At 39.6% G+C, this 19,578-nt stretch overlaps 2 protein-coding genes across 5 annotated transcripts; one reads left to right on the top strand and one right to left on the bottom strand.

Annotated features, from left to right (window-relative positions):
• The first annotated feature begins 2,107 nt into the window (after nucleotides 1-2,107).
• Nucleotides 2,108-9,115, top strand: LOC103719284 (phytoene synthase 2, chloroplastic-like). 4 transcript variants are annotated; one of them, XM_039114491.1, is made up of 7 exons: nucleotides 2,108-2,667; nucleotides 3,239-3,289; nucleotides 4,064-4,236; nucleotides 4,351-4,616; nucleotides 5,037-5,229; nucleotides 5,910-6,080; nucleotides 8,330-9,115. In XM_039114491.1, exons 1-7 carry the CDS (start codon nucleotides 2,310-2,312, stop codon nucleotides 8,432-8,434), a joined length of 1,317 nt encoding a protein of 438 aa, XP_038970419.1. In that variant the 5' UTR covers nucleotides 2,108-2,309; the 3' UTR covers nucleotides 8,435-9,115. The 4 variants fall into 4 exon arrangements, with proteins under 4 accessions (XP_038970419.1, XP_038970420.1, XP_038970421.1 ...); XM_039114492.1 differs by lacking the exon at nucleotides 8,330-9,115 and adding an exon at nucleotides 7,407-7,771; XM_039114493.1 differs by lacking the exon at nucleotides 8,330-9,115 and adding an exon at nucleotides 7,062-7,400.
• A 4,785-nt stretch (nucleotides 9,116-13,900) lies between these two features.
• Nucleotides 13,901-17,618, bottom strand: LOC120104073. The gene is made up of 3 exons (XM_039114490.1): nucleotides 17,268-17,618; nucleotides 17,003-17,026; nucleotides 13,901-14,568 (listed from the first exon to the last, which is right to left on the bottom strand). Exons 1-3 carry the CDS (start codon nucleotides 17,470-17,472, stop codon nucleotides 14,252-14,254), a joined length of 546 nt encoding a protein of 181 aa, XP_038970418.1. The 5' UTR covers nucleotides 17,473-17,618; the 3' UTR covers nucleotides 13,901-14,251.
• Nucleotides 17,619-19,578: the final 1,960 nt, after the last annotated feature.

The raw sequence follows: 19,578 nt of genomic DNA, 5'->3' as shown, positions 1-19,578 counted from the left end.
CACAATCAATAAGGCTATGATCATGCATAAAATTCACTTCAAAAACTATTGCATCTTTTTCTTCCGCTACTTATAATTTCAGCCAACAAATTTCAAGGAATCCTCAGCATCGAATCTCCATGGCAGTTAAATGTTTCCCATACTAGAAGAAAGCTTGGGGAAGTTCAGAAGGCATCTTGTGATCATTGCTAATGTTAAGGTGCAACAGCTGGTAATTTAGCTTCCAACCTCCATTTGAAAATGTTTGCTTTCCAACCATAAGGTGTCACTTGGCAGCAATTGCATGGCCAACTATATATCATGCATTCGAGACAATGCCGTTGCATCCTTTTGCTACCTAAATTGCAATTCTTTCTTGTTCTTTAGTCTCGAATGTTGTTTCACACACTTGTTCCCAGAAAGCTCCAAAATGGACTGAATAAGCAAAGTCTAAGGGATCTTTTCAACTGAATGTTAGCAGCACGCAACTAGAAGATACCTAGGAGAAAAACAACATCTTGATGTCACATAACATTATGGCTAATACAATAACCGTATGGACTTTTATATGTAAACCATGAACCATGTCGCAGACTTAGATTTATGTTCAAGAACATGCATAGTTTTGGGTTTTTATAGATAGTCCATGGCATCATGCATCTAAACAACTAGCATCATTCCGCAGACAAGCTGACAAAGCCAAGTTGCAGTGTGCTCGGTCTTCGCTTATTTGTGCTACATCGGTTTGCCATATAAAGTTCGACCTATTTTTTCGATATAACAAGATCCATTCAGGTTAGATGTAAGCAACTTGATTTAGTTTCAGTCCTAATCATCTCCTTGTAATCTCCATAATGTAACTTATTTTGCCAACTTCAAAACAATTAAAAAAAATGCTCGAGTTGGCGATAGATCAATCAAGTCATGTGAGAGAGGTGAACAACTGAACATGGTGATGTGCAGAGGATCAAGCAAAGCCGTCCACATCTTTCATTGTTGTCATCAAGGCCTGTTACAATTCTTATAATAAAACAATCAGTCAGTCATTATAAGATCATTTTCTATCATGCTTGTTACATGGAATCTTGACAGGCTAAGATCCTATGCCTTCTTACTGGAGATTAATCTGTTTTCAAGCGCTCGTACGATAGCGAAGTCATTTTTAAACCTAAATCATCTAGCACCATAAAATAATGGAGAACCACATGATAAAAAAAGTCCAGCAGTCAAATTAGCATGTTAGGCACAATTATCAGATCAAAACTTTAGTTAGGTTTCCTATGAGTGCAACATTCGTAACTCATCCCACTTGTTAAGTTTAGCCAAGCTTGAGGTCGCAGGCTATGCTTAAGCTTGGCTTGAATTATAATTCAAGCCTGACTTCCAACCACAAGGTTAGATCAATTAAATTCAAACCGAGCTAAACTTGTTGATGAATAGCTTGCTCAAGATACTATAAAGTTTTTCGAGCTAATCTCAACTACGAAAACTCATCTAGTAGTTCAAAATGCATATCAACCTATAAGTACTTCATTAAGTAATCGATCAATATTAACCACAATTCAAACAGAAAATGTTAGTAAATAATAATTAAATTATATCAATTTCTATTTATGTTTCAAGACAAGTACCAACTGAGGTAGACAATTGTTAATTTTGCTAAAATAATTTAAACTTAGTTTCTAAGCTCAATCTCAAAACATTGACAATACAAAGAGTTTTGTTAAGCTGAATTCTAGTAATCCACAATTCAAGCCAAAAACAATTCGCAACCAACTCACATCTTCTAGCCAGTATAATACCTCCAACATATTATTAATCATACGATGCTAAGGGATCTCCGTAGCTCACTTGACACCCTATACCTATACCAAAACTGAATGGTGTTTAATTAGTGAAAAACTTAATTCTTAAAACAAAAATATAAAAAATTATGGTGCTCAAGATGCAGTCTTTGATCATCCCTCCATGTCCAAAACAAATACTTTTGTTTTATTTTATTTATTATTATTATTTTGGAGGTGGTGGATAAAATACTCTCACTCCCGGTAATAAGACAATGAGTATATATTGGGCAGGGAGCCCGGGCTACGGTCCCTAAAGGCCGGTATCAGGCCAACGGCTAAAATACGATTTAAAAACAGTAGCGGGGTTACCGAAGGGGATGTTGTGTCCAATCCTCGGAGAAAAACCTACCAAAAACCTCTCCTTTCCAATCTCTCTCTCTCTCTTCTCGCGTCCACTGTTGCATCCCGTCTCTCTATTTAATCCCAGTTCCGTTAAGGAAGAATAGCCGAGGCGAATCGAAGAAGGCAGTGCGAGAGAAAGCGATGTCTGGCTCTGTTCTTTGGCTCTCTTCGCCCCCAGAGACCGGCCGGAGCTCTGTTCTTCGTCAACAGTTTTTGAGCCGGAGGAGGAATCGGGGGAGAAGCAGGGGGGAGCGGAGCTGTGGAGTTGTTTTGCCTAATGGGTGCTCGGTTTTCTCGAGCTTGGTCGCGGCACCGCCGAGGCCTTCGGAAGAGGTGGTCCATGATGTGGTCCTCAAGCAGGCGGCGCTGGTCGGAGTGACGAGAAGGAAGAAGGCGGCGGCAATGGAGGTGTCGGCCCCAATGGGCTGGAATCTACTAAATGAGGCTTATGATCGGTGCGGGAAGGTCTGCGCCGAATATGCCAAGACTTTCTATTTGGGTAAATTTCCTATGAGCGATTGGGTATAGATCTATAGTACATATATCAGCATAGATAAATAATTGTTTGGACTGGGTTTTTGGGGTGATATATTACTGAAAGTTGAAAATTTTGGAGTGCTAGATTCCATCTTTTTGTGATTTGGATTGGAAATATGTCTTCAACATTTGGTTATTTGGTTCTAATATCTTCTGTTGTTATTATGTTTGTAAATAAGACTGTCTGGTTTCTTTCAATTTTTGGATTCTGCTGGAATTAATTTCTTTTTTACTTCTTACATGGGTTTCTGGTGTTCTTTCTGAGGCATTTGACTGCTACAATTATCAACTAATTGTCCATGTTGAGAAGTTTGCTGGTCTCCTTTAATTTTAAAATGACCAAAGCTTGTATAGGTGGAAAACCACCTCGAGCCCAACCTTTGGAAGTTGCCTCGTGCTCAACAAGCAGCCTCCCTATTTTGCAACTAATGAGCTATCTCTTATTATGAAGTTTTCATATTTTTGAAGAAATTAATTTGGATATACCCATAGTAGAGGCATGTTATAATTTGATGATTTCTGATGATACTTAGGAACATTGCTCATGACTCCCGAGAGGCGAAGAGCTGTTTGGGCTATCTACGGTATGCTGCTTTAAACTTTCATCTCTAAAACTTTAGTTAGTGGAATAATTCACCACAGGTCTTGTTAATGACTCACAGAAATCAAAGAATCACTTCACTTATTACACGTTTATAATCATAAGATTTAGTGGGACAATCTCTTTTGTGGACAGAGATTTTAATAATTTTTTATTCTAGTATAGAATTCAGACATGTAAGTTTATGATCAAGCTAGACGAAATGGAGATTTTCATATTCTGTCACATGGTGAATTTCAAGAGTTGTATGTTGAAGAGGCAAATTACAAAAAAAAAAAAAAAAATCTTTTTGTTTAACATGAAAATATATTGCTTCTGCATACTGATAGGAGTAGGCTTGATCAAAGTAGTTTGACATTGTAAAGGAAGGTGACCCATCAAAAAGATAGGAATGAATGGATAAATGCAAACAAATGATGTCTGACTAGTAGCTTCGTTCTTTCTTTCTTTTTTCCCCTCCTGATGAAGAAAAGCCAATTGGCCACAACAGAGAAGGTCAATTTCTGACCAGTTTTTGCCCCTGATAAAGAAAGCCAATAGCACCATGACACAATAGGTCAATTTTTTGCCTTGTCAGAGACGAAAATTTGGCCAAACATGGCAGTAGCTTTCCACTTATAAAACACATCAAATTCATGCTTGGGTATAAATTAACCATGTCACTTTTTGTCCTTTAGATAATGTTCTTCCCCGTAAATCTAATGATTTATGGTTTGGTACTTTAATGTTGTCCTGACTTTCTGATTTCATAACTCAGTATGGTGCAGAAGAACTGATGAACTGGTGGATGGGCCTAACGCCTTCCATATAACTCCTACTGCACTGGATCGGTGGGACAAGAGGTTGAATGATCTATTTGAAGGTCGTCCATATGATATGTTTGATGCAGCTCTATCAGATACCGTTTCAAAATTCCCTGTAGATATTCAGGTGATTTTAAATAAGCAAAACTGCAATCTACTAAAACATAATAACAGTTAGATTTCTTTTGATATAAAGCCATTAATGTACATATAACTAAACCCTTGCATGCATTTTTTTAAGTTGTTTGTTTTCTCTCCCCCACTTCCACAGCCCTTCAAGGACATGATTGAAGGAATGAGATTAGACTTGAAGAAATCAAGATACAAACACTTTGATGAGCTATACCTCTATTGTTACTATGTCGCTGGGACAGTGGGGCTTATGAGTGTTCCAGTAATGGGCATCGCCCCAGATTCTAAGGCTTCAACAGAGAGCATTTACAACTCTGCCTTGGCACTTGGAATAGCTAATCAGCTAACCAACATACTCAGGGATGTTGGAGAGGAGTAAGTTTCATCATATATAACACCCACATTACTTTTTCATTTGTCTATCAATATTCATGCCAATATAAAATTCTGCAGAGTCACCTCTCTAGACACTTATAAAATTAATAAATAAACATATTTTATTATATTTTCAAGTCCCTGTTTAAGAGATTTCATCTCCTTATAAGTTTTATGTTTCCAATAGCTGGAAGAAATCCTATATGATGTTGCTATTCTGATTAGCTTTGCATTATATGAAAGACTAGTAACTGCTAAAGCACATATGTATCTTTATATATATGTGTGTGTGTGCGTGCGCACGCGCGGTTGACAGATCTGTTTGTGAGCAGTTATAATTTTTATGCTATATAGTTTGTCTTCGCAACGTAAAAATAGAATTGCATCTTGTATGCTTAGTTTGTCTTGACTTATGTGCAGTGCCAGGAGAGGAAGAATATACCTCCCACAAGATGAACTGGCACAAGCGGGTCTGTCAGATGACGACATTTTTCAGGGTAAAGTGACTGATAAATGGAGGAATTTTATGAAGGATCAGATTAAGCGTGCAAAAATGTTCTTTGATGAGGCTGAGAAGGGCGTTGCTGAGCTCAATTCAGCTAGCAGATGGCCGGTATGAAAAAATATGCTATGTATATCAATCTAAAGATGTGTAAACATAGTTGTCTCCACCAAAGTTTGAAATCTCATGGGACAGGGGTGTCCCAGTTTCTCCACAGGACAAGATTCCCCATTGTCCTGTCCCATCCCAACGGCCAGCCTGATCGAGCATGCGCGTAGATACCCTCGTCTCTCTCACCTTCTTATTTTTTTTTTCTTTTCTTTTTCTTCTTTCTTTCCTTTCTTCCTTCCATCTGTTCTTTCTTTTTCTTCTTCCTACCTTCACTTGTTTCTTCCCTCTTTCCCTTCCTTTCTTTCCTTCCTATTCTTCTTCTTTTCTTTCTATTCTTCTTTCTTTTCTTCTCCTTTCATTCCATTCTTTCTTTCCTTTTTCTTCTTCTTTCCTCGCATGGATGGATTTAAAGAGTTCCACTCCTATCCTAATCCCATTTTCTCACACGAGTGGGACAAGATGGCTACACCACTCCGTGGGCATCCCACCTAGACCTGAAACCTTGTTCTAAACATCTGAGGCATTCACCTTGGTATGGCCTTTTAGAGCAGACACTCATTAAATTTCTGACATATCTCAGAATTAATTTGCTATATCATGAAGTGTGCTATATCCACACTTCAGATGCTCAACATATCATATTTTTTGTCATATCATGACATGCCAAAAAACAATTGCAGGTTTCTGCATCATTGTTGCTATATCGGCAGATTTTAGATGCCATTGAAGCAAATGATTATAACAACTTCAGGAAGCGTGCATATGTAGGAAAGACAAAGAAACTAGTCTCATTACCCATAGCATATGCCAGAGCACTTCTGGGCCCTTCAAAAGTTTCTAGCATGGCAAAGGTATGATCTTACATCTCTCTTATGGTTTCCTTGTATCTTTTGTAGTTTTTGTGCCATGCAGAGTATATCTCAGTATATCTTGTAGGTTGATTGATTCTTTTACAGTTATACCAGGGGGATTTGATTAATTCCAAAGAAGAAAGATGTAGTTGTAGCTTACCAGTTCACTCACAACTGAAAAAACATAATATAGTGTGTTTGCGTGTATTTTGCAATATGTGAATCAATATAATATAATGAAGCCTCCTCAACTGTTTACCGAATATACACAGCTACATCACATTTGAATACATGCTCGAAATGCATTGTCTACATACTCAAGATATATATGAATTGCATCTATTTACTTTTGAATTTGTGAGAGAGCACAGTCAAAGAAAGTGAGAAAATTATTCCACATAAATTCATAAAAGCCAGTCTATGTTATTAGCTGTTACCTAGAAATAACTTTCTCAATTCTGGCCCTATGTGCCATAACTCTGGGAAGTGCTAAAGCAGTAATTCAGTGTGCATCTTAAAATAGAGATCTATTGTTAGAACAAGCTTAAAGATGAACGGTGAGATTGAACAGAATTTTAGAAATGTGGATTTTTTACTGTAACTCTGTGGCATGATATCATCGTTTTCACCTTAATTTTGAGAATTTTACAGCACCTGTATATATTAGAAGTGTGATAATATCAGAATTCATCCAATTGATTATGAATGGTACTTTGAGATCAAATATCTTGCAGTATTGATCAAGAAATCCATTGCATATTAATAACATTTTTTATGGATACTTCTCCATAGATGAAATACTTAAAAGTCTCGCTCAAGTGAAAATTGAAAGCAAATATTCTGTTCTTTGGTGCTTTCCAAGGTCTAGATGCAGCTAATTATAACCAATAAACAATCCTTAAATGGCTTTGCAAAATCTGATTTTGCTTGTAAAATAAAGATGCTGAAAAAGCATTCAGACTCCTTTTTGTTCACTGCAAGGTGGTTATATGATTTTTGGAATTATATCTTTGGCTGCAATTGGTGTTGCATGAAGACTGTAATTTTTGGAAAAGCCTCGACAGATTTACAACTGTTATTCAAAATGAGCAAGAGATTAGCACCAACAGTATCTTCACAAATTCAGATAGAGGTGCAATTCAAACATATGCCTAACCTGATCAGGGATCCACTCACGTATGGCTACATACCATATAAATACAAGTAATGCTGCATACACTGAAATTCTGTGCCCATGTCACTGTCTTGAATAATGATTCTCACAAACCAAAGTCCATTCTTCTTCCTTGAAATCCTGATATGCAAGCAAATCATGCAATACAACAGATTATGGATTCCAAATGACATAGCCATGCGGAGATGCTCTGTTTCTTCTGATGAGTGGGGAGTTGGTCTTGCAGATTAAGATCCCAAGCTAATTTCATCTGGTCAGAATGTTTGTCTCAAATGATGCTGCCTGTACCCAGACATCATGAACTCTAGAAAAACAATTGAGACAGTCTTTGTGTGGGTGCTTTATTTTTTGTTTGGAATGTTGGGGGTGGTTGCTTTGTATGCATCTGAAGCATAATTATGTACAATATGTGAGATAAAGTCCTTACATCCAGAAATACGAGGATCTGCACTTGTCAATATATTTCAGATGGTCAATGCAATAGCAACAAAGCCTTCATCAACTTCACTGATACAAATGAATTGCATGATCCATTTCTTATTTGTTATTGCTTTCATGTCTTTGGTTGGTAATAATCAGGTTCCAGAATTGCACATCACAGTATTTTTGGAACTTTTTTACTGACAATGTTGGTTCCTAAGAAGGTATTGATAAAGCAACCTTGAAAGGCTTTGGGATTCCCATAGTTCATTTCACCAACCTCACAAATTTAATCAAGTTACTGCTTAGGTGGTTTAATTTCCAGCGGCCATATCTGTATTTTTACTGAATCTAAAATGGGCGCACGAAAACTTACAGGACATCCACCTATGACTTTAGGCTCTCTATCTATTCTTCCCACTAATACAATTAAATTGCTTCTTCGCAAACTGGAATATGCCAAAGAAACCCTTCACTTGTTTGGATCTGGCGACTGGCTAAATGCAAATAATTCTCTGCAAGAAACTCAGTTAGTACTGTTTGTGCCTTTACAGCAAGCTCATCTTCTGTGTTGCTCTTTAATGTAAGAAATTCTATTGTTGTAGGTGCAGTCTCATAATTTTCCATTATATTGATTTATAAAATTTATAAACAGGTGAAGCTGATCACATCGGCAGAAGTTGCAGATACTGTCCTTGCTCAATCCATGAAGATTAAGGAGGCACTTAGCAAGATATTTCCAAAAGAGAGCTTGCATTAAAAGAGGTTCATTTGTGCAACCGTGCAAGGTCGACTGCACTAGAAGATCACATTACTGTGTCACAAATCGAAGAATGGGTCAATGAACTGCAAACAAGGATGCAGCAGGGGACTGCCTAGTTTTGTACAGCAGTGATACCAAGACGGAAATTTGCCTGAAAATCGAGACAAGAAACAAATTCTGAATTGATGCTTTGTCTGAGCACAAGATGAAAAGGAAGTCATGGTGGTATTAAAGGGAAGAAACCTGCTATCCAGAAAAAAGAAATGAATATAAGTGATGATTATACATTTTGGAAGTAAATTCAACTGTTATGGACTCAGCGGGCGGTGTATTCTTGTCAGACCATATCAATGAGAAAATCTAATTAACAAGGAATGGCTTAAAGACCAGAAGATCTATGGGTTGCTGGCATGGGTGGATGGACCACCCTTGGTGCTATATGGATTCTTTTCGGTACTAAAATAGTTTGCATTAAACAAAGATGATTCATATACAGTAGTTAATCACAATCAGTGTTTCAGATTATTGCTCCTCCAGTACCTGCTACTGATGCAATTACAGCAAATTTTTGGACAAAAAAGGACTAATTCAAGGTTAAGAGCCAGATGTAAAGTAATTTTATGGTAGCCATGTATCATTTTTGTTGAAGAAAAGTAAAGATGGACTGCACTTGGGACTTGGTGGTTCTCTGACTTATTTGACACAGGGAAGGTGACTTGTGGCTTGGCTGGCTAGTGCATAGGTAAATATAAATGCCACTTATCTTTTCACAGAAAATACAACATATTGTTAGCAATCTAGTAATTAACTGCATGGAAAAGATATGATAGACAAATAAAAGGTTATATAACCCAAAACAAGGCCAATGACATGCTAAGCCAATGAGAAATGCTGCTAAATCTCCATCGCTAACAAGTAGAGACGCCAAAGAAGTTGGCCTCAGATGTGTTGACTTTTACAGCTTCAGGTGATTAAACCGAAAAACAGGTTGCTGATGTTGCATTCAGAGTTGGTGGTGTGTTAAGACTTCTAGTTGATAGTTTCTGTAACATTTATTAAGTCATTATGTAATGATTGTCCCCTTCTAAACCACAGCACCCTACATGGACTTTGCATCACCCAGAAGGCCAAGGACTTGGTCCATCATTATATGCATTTGGTCATTACACCAGGAATATTCAGGGGCTCCCTTAAACCAGCGGCAACCTCAAGTTGGTCCATAGTTACATAACCCGGATAACACCAACAAAAGAAATTTGTCAGGCGGACCTAAATTTTATATGTCATCAAATTTTATCAGCCTTCATGCACCACAAATTAGCAAAGAAGGCAACTGGTCAGAATCTATTGAGTTTCTAGCCTCAAGATGAGGATGGGCACCATGGACAGCGGCTTTTCCAGCATTCCCCCGTGAATTGTGTCTTCCCTATTTCTTATATATAGGATCATGGGAGATGATATCATCCCGAACCGTTCAGTTTAAGGCATACCAAGCCATACAGATGGCAGACCGGTATGTTTCTACTCCTTAATTTAAGAAATTGGTGAGAAAGGAAGAGAGGGAGAAGGAAAGAGAGGAAGAGAGAGAGAGAGAGAGAGCGAGGAAGGGAGAGAGAGAGAAAGTGAGGGATTGAGAGAAAGGGAGGGAGAGAGAGGGCTTTCGAGCCCCCTCTCCTTCGACTGTAGCATAATATGGGTGAAGCCTCCTGCTTTGTTTCAAAATCTCTGGTTACATTATGCTGCAGCCTTTTTAAAAAAAATTAAAAAAAAAGTGGTTGGAGCCCTTGTTATGTTGCGGGTGGAGGAGAGGAGGCTCGAAAGTCCTCTCCCTCTCCAGGCCTCTCTCTCCCCCTCTCCCTCTCCCTCTCTTCCTCCCCGTCTCCATTCTTCCCTCCCTCTTTATCTTTTCTTCTCTTTCATTACACTATGGCCGAAGGAAAGAAGGCTCGAAAGCCTTCTACCTCCCTCCCTCTCTCATTTCCTCTTTTTCCTCCTCTCTTTTCCTTGTCTCTCCCTCTCCCTCCCTCCCTCCCTCTCTCTTTTCTTCTCTTTCCTTCTCATTCTCCCCTTCCGTATTTGGCTTCCCTTTATTAGCACGCTGCGAGTCGGCATGGCATGGTATGGTACCGTATCATACCATCATGCAACTGACATATGGTTCTTATTCTATATCCTGTGAAGCTTATTTGAATCGGGAGTCGATCCGCTCGAGGTGCAGAAAAAACTGCTTCCCGGTTATTCACTAGTCTACAAGACACTTGACACTAGAAAAATTTGTTGAGACAGGGCTATTGCTAGAACTACACGGCATTCCAGACATTTACCTAATCCAGGAGAATCCTCAAACTCGATATGGACCACTTTGACCACTACGAGCGGGGCTGGATAGGGTTAAAGAGTAAGATCCGCCACATCGAAAAGCTGAGTCGCAACGAAACTTTCGGAGGTTATAACTTAGTCATGTGATGCCCGATTGAGATGATCTTTTTTTGAAATTAGATATCTTTTCGAGATTTACAACTAGAAAGTTGAATTGGGATAAAATTCCACCATTAGACCCCTAAACAGGCTAGTCAAACTGAAAGTTTTCTTTTTGGTTAAGACTCTGACCGAGCGTAGCTCTCTATCCGAGAAGTATCAGGCGAAGCGACAAAAGTTAGAGTTGATGTAGAAGTCGAGATTTACCGCCTCAAGATTTTCAATTTTTCTACTAGAAATGTCTATTTATAAAAAAAGAGTCCTACTAGAATTAGAAAGAAAATACAAGCAATTAGAAGAAGGGCTTTCCATACTTCAAGTATATCGAAGGACAAATGCAAGTATGGCTGCTAGTTCTTCCTCAACGGGTGATGATGAAACGAAGGGACGTCTCATACAACTAGTGAAGAAGATTATCCAACTCATCAGACTAACCGAGATCGTCTGGAGATTGGTGATACCTTCAATACAAGTACTAGCAACTCATGTTGCGAAGCTGTCGCCTACGGCTCAATATGAAGAACAACCATCTAGCGAGAAGGATGAGGATGAGCGACCTACAGATATGGAAAATCTCTCTCTTCAATCATTTAAAGTTGAGGCTCGAATCGAGATCCCTGTATATGGTGGGGTTGTTGATGTGGAAAAGCAAAATAATTGGCTAGACCAATTATAGACATATTTTACTATCTATGGATACTCTAGTATCCAGAAGGTAGCTTTTGCTCATCTCAAGCTTTCTAGCCATACTCTTATATGGTAGAATTCATACATAAGGAACATCAATGTTTCGAATATGATATGGAATAAATTCAACAGCCTAATCAAGAAGTAGTTCTACCTAGTCGGCCACAAGGAGGATCGGTGGATCAAGTGACAATACCTATGGCAGAAGTATGATCAGTCTATCCAGGACTACACCATCGAGTTTTACGAGTAAGCAATCTCACTCGAAATCTCCATCGACGATTATGCAATTTTTATGAAGTACATCGGAAGTCTCCACGAGAGCATCCGAAAGGAGCTGAAACTCTTCAAAGTTGAAGACATCAACGAAGCCAATATGCAGGCCATGGGGATTGAGGAGAAGAATCAGCCTAGGAAAGGTAAAAAGCATAACAAGTTTAGAAAAAATGACTGAAATCTATGTCAAGAGAGGGAGCAAGGCAAGAAGCACACCAACACAACTCGATAAATTTATTGTGACTGTTGTAACCTCCATGGACACATGATGGAGAAGTGTTAGAAACTTCACCTTGAACTGAAGAGGAAGCCACATGAAGAAGAGGATTCCAAGAAGGAAAAGATAGCTCTCAATGTTGTAGAAGTTGAAGAATTGCCTGAGTTTAAGCAGACTCCAAATTAAGCCTGATGGCAAGAAAACCCGAGATAGCAACTCAAGCAGATTTAGAGGTATGAGAGGAACTTTACCACCAAAAGATCTAGTTGAAGTAGAGCATCATTAAGGCTATTGTAGATTCTGGAAGCTAGAAAAACCTCATCTTTGAAAATCTGGCTCAGAAGTTGGGGTTGCAGACCAAGCCTCATCCACGTCCCTATCCTCTTAGTTAGATCTAGAAGGATGTTCACAAAACAGTGTACCTTCAAATTTGCCATAACCAAGAGGTATATTGACGAGGTAACTTGCGAGATTGTTCTTTTGGATGTTTTCCATATTATTCTTGGGAGTTTATACCTTTGGGATCAAGATGCAGATTTCTACCGACGTCTGAAGAAGTATCGGCTCGTGAAGGACGGAAAGGAGTTTATAATCAATGCTTCCAAAACACAAGAAAGCATAGACCTTGCAATTGCTACACAAGTGAAGCGACTTTGTTAATGTCTGCAACAAGTTTGTGATAATGGTACAAAAATATGATATTACTTTTGAGAGGCCAAAACTCTCTTTCTTTGGTTCCATTGGCCGATACCGAGTCAAGATCAAGGAGTCGCCATAGTCGTCATCAATGAAGAAGGATAACAAAGAGCATCCCTACCACGAAGTAGGGATATAGGAGTAGAGCAAATGGTTTGCTGAGACTCAAGAGCGAAGAAGAGCCGAGCCAGAAACCATCTCCAAGCAAAGCTAGATGGTTCAACCGCAAGATGGGAAAGCAAGTGTTTCCCCACCTTTAGTTCTAATTTTGTGGGAGCTAAATCCCCTAAACGGGGAGCCTTGATTTAGAGGATCCTCCGACTTGACGTGGACCACCTTGACTACTACGAGTGGAGTTAGACAGGTTCAAGAACAAGATCCACCACATTAGAAAACCGAGTCGCAGCCAAACTTTTGGAGGCCATAACGTGGTCATACGATGCCCAATTGAGGTGATCTTTTTTTTTTTGAAATTGGGTATATTTTCAAAATCTACAGCTAGGAGGTTGAATTGAAATGAAATTTCACTGTTAGACCCCAAAAAGAGCTAGTCAAACTAAAAATTTTCTTTTTTGATAAGACTTTAATCGGATGTAACTCTCTATCCGAGAAAAATCAGACAAAGCGACAGAAGGCAGACTTCATATAGAAGTCAAGATCTACCTCTTTGAGAATTTTAGCTTTTTTTACTAGAGATATCTAATTTAGAAAAAAGAATTATATAAGAATTAGGTAGAGGAATCTGACCCAAATTATATTAGGACGAACTTCACATTATAAATAGAGACTATGTATCTCACTTTTTTAATGATTAATGAAAGAACAAGAGACTTAAAATCCTACTTTCGAAATTCCTTCATCTTCTTCTAGTTATCTTTCGAGAGATTTAAGTTGAGTGGATTGAAAAAAATCTTCCTTTTTTCCGATCGGATCACTACCAGACAATGAGTTCCCAATTTATACATGGTTTTTGTGGCCATATTTCTTTCTGTCTGAAAAATGTAGCCTGTTGATAATGTTTGCAGTATCGATTATTGCATAAACCAACGCATGGACATGAAGATGCCACTCATTAGCTCAAGCAGATCAACACTGTTACAATTACAGTATAGGAGCACAAGACAATTGAAAATTATTTCATGATTTCAATTGGAAAGTCTGTCTTCTTAACCAATACAATGTAATCAAATGAGATCCAAACGTGAAATACACAGTAGGCCTCATTATGCACAAACAAGCTTCCATCAGGTATCAAAATACCATTCCACAATTTATATCAAACAATATTGAGAAAAAGGATGTTGCAGATCCTACTCCAATGAGTGATATCTAACGACCCCTTCCTCATTAGTGCTGCCCTCTTTGAGAAGCAACTTCACTGAGAATTCCAGCTGATTTCTTTTACTAAATATCGTGCATTATGTTCCATAAATCAAAGTCTGCACTGAACAACAAATTTGTCATCGAGACTTGGCACTCCCTAACTTCCATCCTCGTTGCCGAGCCCTCATTTCCCACATTGCAGTCAATCTCTTTTGTGCTAACAGTGCAGTCTCTGCTCTTTCTCTTGCTTCCTCACAGGTATCCATTCCTGAATTGCACTTGTCAGCCTCCTTTTGATACTGCGATGCCAATTTTTTGGCCTCAAGCAATGTTGCATCAGCATGATGATGTGCTTCTGTTGCCTCTTCTTCTTTTAACTTTAATTCCTCTGAAAGGAGGTCCGTAAAATTCTTATCCATTTCTTCACTAACCTCAGGGTCACGTTTTGCACAATCTGCAGGAAAGTATTTGGACTCCATGGCTGTCAGTTTGGAATGATATGGATAATGAAGCATTAATTTTTGAAACAAAACTATACCGATGAAATTTCACGTCATATGAATGCTGTTATGTTAAGACGTCTGCGACCGTAAAATTTGTTGCTCGAGGTATTTTTTTTATTGAGCTTATATATGAATGAGCTCCTGAGATGCAAATGAAGTCTTACAGGGACATAGATTTATGTCTGAATTGATTGTTGAATTCTTGCCTTTAACATAGAAAAGATTGCCTAACAGGGTATGTTGATGAGGTGACGTCCTGAAAGGGCTTTAAATAGGTATAAAGACTTTCAACCGGCTTTTAAGGGCGTCAATTTATTGCCAGCACTAATGGTTTTATCGATGCCGCTAAATCCACTGTTAGCCAGGAAAAACAAAATCAGATCATGGTTCAAAATGACAATAGAAAAGAAAGTAAAATACATGAAACAGATCAAATGCTCTAAAAAAGAACCTTGTAACCCATCATTACATTGAGAAGAACCAACAATGAAACATATCAGGGAAGAATAGGTATGTAAAATTAAGTATGGCAAAATGGTGGATCTCACCATGGTTAGTGAAAAGGAAAAAGGAAAAGAGAAAAGTTATTATTACCTCTAAGACACTCTGTTACATAAACAAACCTTAGTCCCTGATGCCACTACTCCCTTGGAATTCACTATTAGGACTCCCAAGAATAGATAAATAAAGATTTCAGGTTATGCATGAGAAGATATTGGACAGGTCCATTGAAATCTTCTTCATATAATATGAATATTATTTGCTTGTTCTAAAATACAGCATCAAAAGGCATTGGGGTAGCCACAAATATAGTAGTTTTGGTCTAAATTTTATAAACCTACAGAAATTTTGATAACCTAATGCAATTCTTGATGGCCCTTCATTACCATTTAATCAGGATAATTCCCCTTGAGTAAAAAAAAAAAGAAAAAAAAAATAGATGAAAGAATAAACTTTTTGATGGACCACTATTACCATTTAACAAAAATATGCATGACGAATTTATAAACATGAATACTTGGGTTTACATCTTCCTTTTATTAAACTTTAAATCTGTCAGGTGCACAAGTGTTTGCTCGATCTCTACAAAAGAATGGAAGTTACTACTATTTAAGAAAGCGTCATCATATACCGGTTTCATCTTGCTCATTGTGTTTAATTCCTTTTTTTCCAGTGTAAATGGAGGAAGGAAATCTTCACCCTAATTTATTAGAAAGGATAAAGAATGCAGAGGAAGAAGGTAGAAAGAAAGGGGAAGAAAATAAAGAGAAAGAGGTACAAGAAGCTACCATGTATTAATTTCATCTTGCCCATTTTACTAATTACTTTAAATACAAAAGAAGCATAAATCGACCATCTAAAAACCAACTGTTGCGGGGACGGCGCTTTGGCCGAAGCCTCGCGCAACAGCATAGCCCACATTAAGCTAGCAGAGAAAGAGGACCACGTTCCTTCCGAGGTATTGTCCGCTTTGGGCGCTCCGGCCCGCGCGTCCAGCGCTGACGGGGGGAGACTGGTGCCCTCACGGGTTTGCCCTTCAAAAGGCGCCTCGAGAGGAAAGGATTTCCACCCCCCATTTAAGGCATTGAACCTTTCCGCTACTAGCCGATGTGGGACTAAATTCAAGGCCCCCTCCCCTCCCCACAACATAGCCCCCCCAGCGGGAAGGTTCCTTGCCGGTTTTTAACGCCAGAGGCCCCCACAGTCCTGAAGGGTAGTCAATGGAGGGAGGAGGCGCCCCTACCTGGCGCGCCATCTGTTGCGGGGACGGCGCTTTGGCTGGAGCCTCGCGCAACAGCATAGCCCACATTAAGCTAGCAGAGAAAGAGGACCATGTTCCTCCCGAGGTATTGTCCGCTTTGGGCGCTCCGGCCCGCGCGTTCAGCGCTGACGGGGGGAGACTGGTGCCCTCACGGATTTGCCCTTCAAAAGGCGCCTCGAGAGGAAAGGATTTCCACCCCCCATTTAAGGCATGGAACCTTTCCGCTACTAGCCGATGTGGGACTAAATTCAAAGCCCCCTCCCCTCCCCACAACACCAACCATGCAGAAACTATAGAAAGCAAAATCAAAGCACAATGTTCCGAACTGTCAAGACGAATTTAATAGAACTATTACTATATTAACAACAGATTTAACTGCCAATCAGTTTTATTATGAATACTTCTAATGAGCAACTTCAAACAAAGTTGAACTTCCCTCTTATTTTTCTTTTTTCCCCATCCAATACACGAATTTTAACTCAACTAGCAGCATAAATTGGTATACGAAACTCAACACGAAAACGAATCAAATCAAACTTTATATCCACAAAAATAACAAAATCATAATACCCATTTAACAAACAATTTGCCAAAGAAATCAACGAACAAAGAAACATACTGACCTGTAAACGAGGCATTGCTTAACACTGCAAACAGAAACACAAAATCCGGAGTCAATAGATCACAATCAAGCGGGAAAGAAAGAGAAAGACAGGCATCGGCGACTCAAAGATCAACATAAAGAAAGAAACCATGGAAGATCTAAGCGAGATGCGATCTTTATTCACGGGCATGCTCGAGATCCGCGGCAGGAGGGGATCAGATCTCGGATCCGAGCAAGAACAGGAAGGAGAGCAGCGGATCGGAGAAGAATAAGAAGAAGAATACCTTCGGGGATGGAGAGGAGGGGCTGGGAGGAGCAGTCGCAGATGCAAGGGGAGCAAGCGGAGGAGCGGCCGAGGGCTTCGGCGAGGTGCCAATATAGAGGGGGTCCGACTATGTATCCGGCGACTCCCAGCCCCATCAACAAGAGGACGGCCCTCACCAGGCCAGGGCTCACTCCCCACGACGACGCCACCGAGCCTCCCGCCATTAACAACCAATCTATCTTCTCGCTCTCTCTCTCTCTCTCTAAGGGTTTCGTTTTTGCTGCTAATGGGGACGGAGAAGTTGGGTTGACGAACCGAGCGCCGCTAATGGGAGCGCCGCAGGCAGCCGATCCCACGCGCTTTATGGTTATTCGCTTTAGTTTTATTTTATTTTATTTGGTACAACGGCTCACACACGCCGAACATGGGTACGGTAGATAAAATTTTTTTAAAAAAACATAGAGACTGAAGTACTGTTGCACAGTCACCACAGATGAACTCTATCGAGTGATGGACCGCAATTTAGCAAAAAAAAAAAAAAAAAATTATCCAGTTGGCCACGCTGTTCTCTTTTTTATAGAGCATGCAGCCTACAAAAGACCATCCTCATATAAGAGTTTATGGACATCACGTAGCAGCAGGCTCGAACTCGCGTCAAGACTTCAACCCGTATCCACTTTATCATCATGGTCAAGTCTTCCTCAATCAGAATGCAGTTCGCATCCAACATCTGCCTCGCATACATAACTTTTTTTTATGCATCCGTGAGCACAGATTACAGACGTGTCGAAAATCTACCGATCTTCCACCCCAATCAGTCTAACCTCGTGGTCCGAAGCTTTTATTTCATTGGCACGTGGGTGGGGAGTGGAAGTGCGGGAAACAGACTTGCGGGGTAAAAATGGAATGGAATTTGTTGATGGGATAGGGTGTTGGAAGCGAAGAAAGTGGACTAGCGAGAAAATTAGTTCGGCACTTTGGTTCGTGGTGAGCTACCGGCCATGGAGACGAGTTACCGGGTAACCGGGGTCTCTGGAATATTGGGTAGGAAATAATGTCAATTGTCATGGAACGTTGAATACAGATGGCCTTCTTCTTTTAAGTTCTGGTTGCTGATATCCACCTTTTCTGGTCACATATCAGAATTGTTTACATGATATGATAGAGCCATATTAACTGAGAACAAGAAGGGGCAGCAACTTCAAGACACTTCCAAACTCTGTGATAAAAAATGATTTCTGTTTTTGGTATTTTAGGTCTCGAAGGAAGACATTGTGCTTCAAATTGAAACTGCTCTTCAGGTTCAGGAAATAGTTCAGGCTCTAGTTGCTGTGGGGAGTCTCTTGAAATTGCTCTTCAGAGTGACCTCAGAAGTAATTTCTTAATGGACACACCACCAACCCATCAGAATTTAAAGGCAGTAAGTAGCTTGTTATCTAAGGATGTTCCCCATCCGGTCCCTGTGACCATGCAAACCAAAACAAGGAATTGACATCAACGGTCTCATGCATCACTAGTAGCCATATCAAAAACATTGAGACGTGGATGACATGCGAAGCATCGATGCACATGCTGTCAAATTCTTTGATATGCAAGATCTTTTTGCAAGCCTGCATATCTAAAACAGCATATCTAAAATGTTCTCATGCATTGCCTGCAAAACTCATCCCATGTTTTTCCTCATGGTATCGCCTCAAACAAGGACTGATTTGCCAAGATAAGAGAAAGGCTGCCTTCACCTATCTGGTTGTTCGTCAACTAGCAAGGTCAGCATATTGTGCTGAATCTACACACGAGTCCAACTGGTTAGCAACATTTGCTCTTAGGATAAATTATGACTCAGTGGTTCTGACACCCTTTACAGCATGGTACGCTGTATCAACCCAAACTGGGTACTGTATCGGTCGATATAGTTATTCGGTACGGATGGTGTACGAACATTCGATATGCAAAAAAAAATTCATACCATATCATACTGACTTTGTGCTAATATGGCACCGGTACGAGATTCGGTACTAAGACGGCAAACCTTCATAGTATATTGTAAGATTCATGCACCATGGTCATAATCCCAAGATGCTTTAATGCCATTCATAGTACATTGTGAGAATCATTAAGGAATGACATAATCCAAAGAAACAGTGCGTTTGACACCATAGTGGAAACAAAATAGTTCATCAAAAAATAGTCTGCTTCTCTTGTCTCCAAGGGACCTAAACCGCATGTTAAATAATGCCCTTCCTCAGGCCAACTCGTTGTTATGAGTTATGACACCAAATAAGGTCCACAGGAATCCCAAATCAAGCAGTTTATATAGGTGGCCAGCGTGG

Source organism: Phoenix dactylifera, chromosome 16, assembly GCF_009389715.1.
Source record: "Phoenix dactylifera cultivar Barhee BC4 chromosome 16, palm_55x_up_171113_PBpolish2nd_filt_p, whole genome shotgun sequence".
NCBI classification, from domain to species: Eukaryota; Viridiplantae; Streptophyta; class Magnoliopsida; order Arecales; family Arecaceae; genus Phoenix; species Phoenix dactylifera.
Note: the sequence above shows the minus strand (reverse complement) of the source record. Positions and strands in the feature narration are given on the sequence as shown.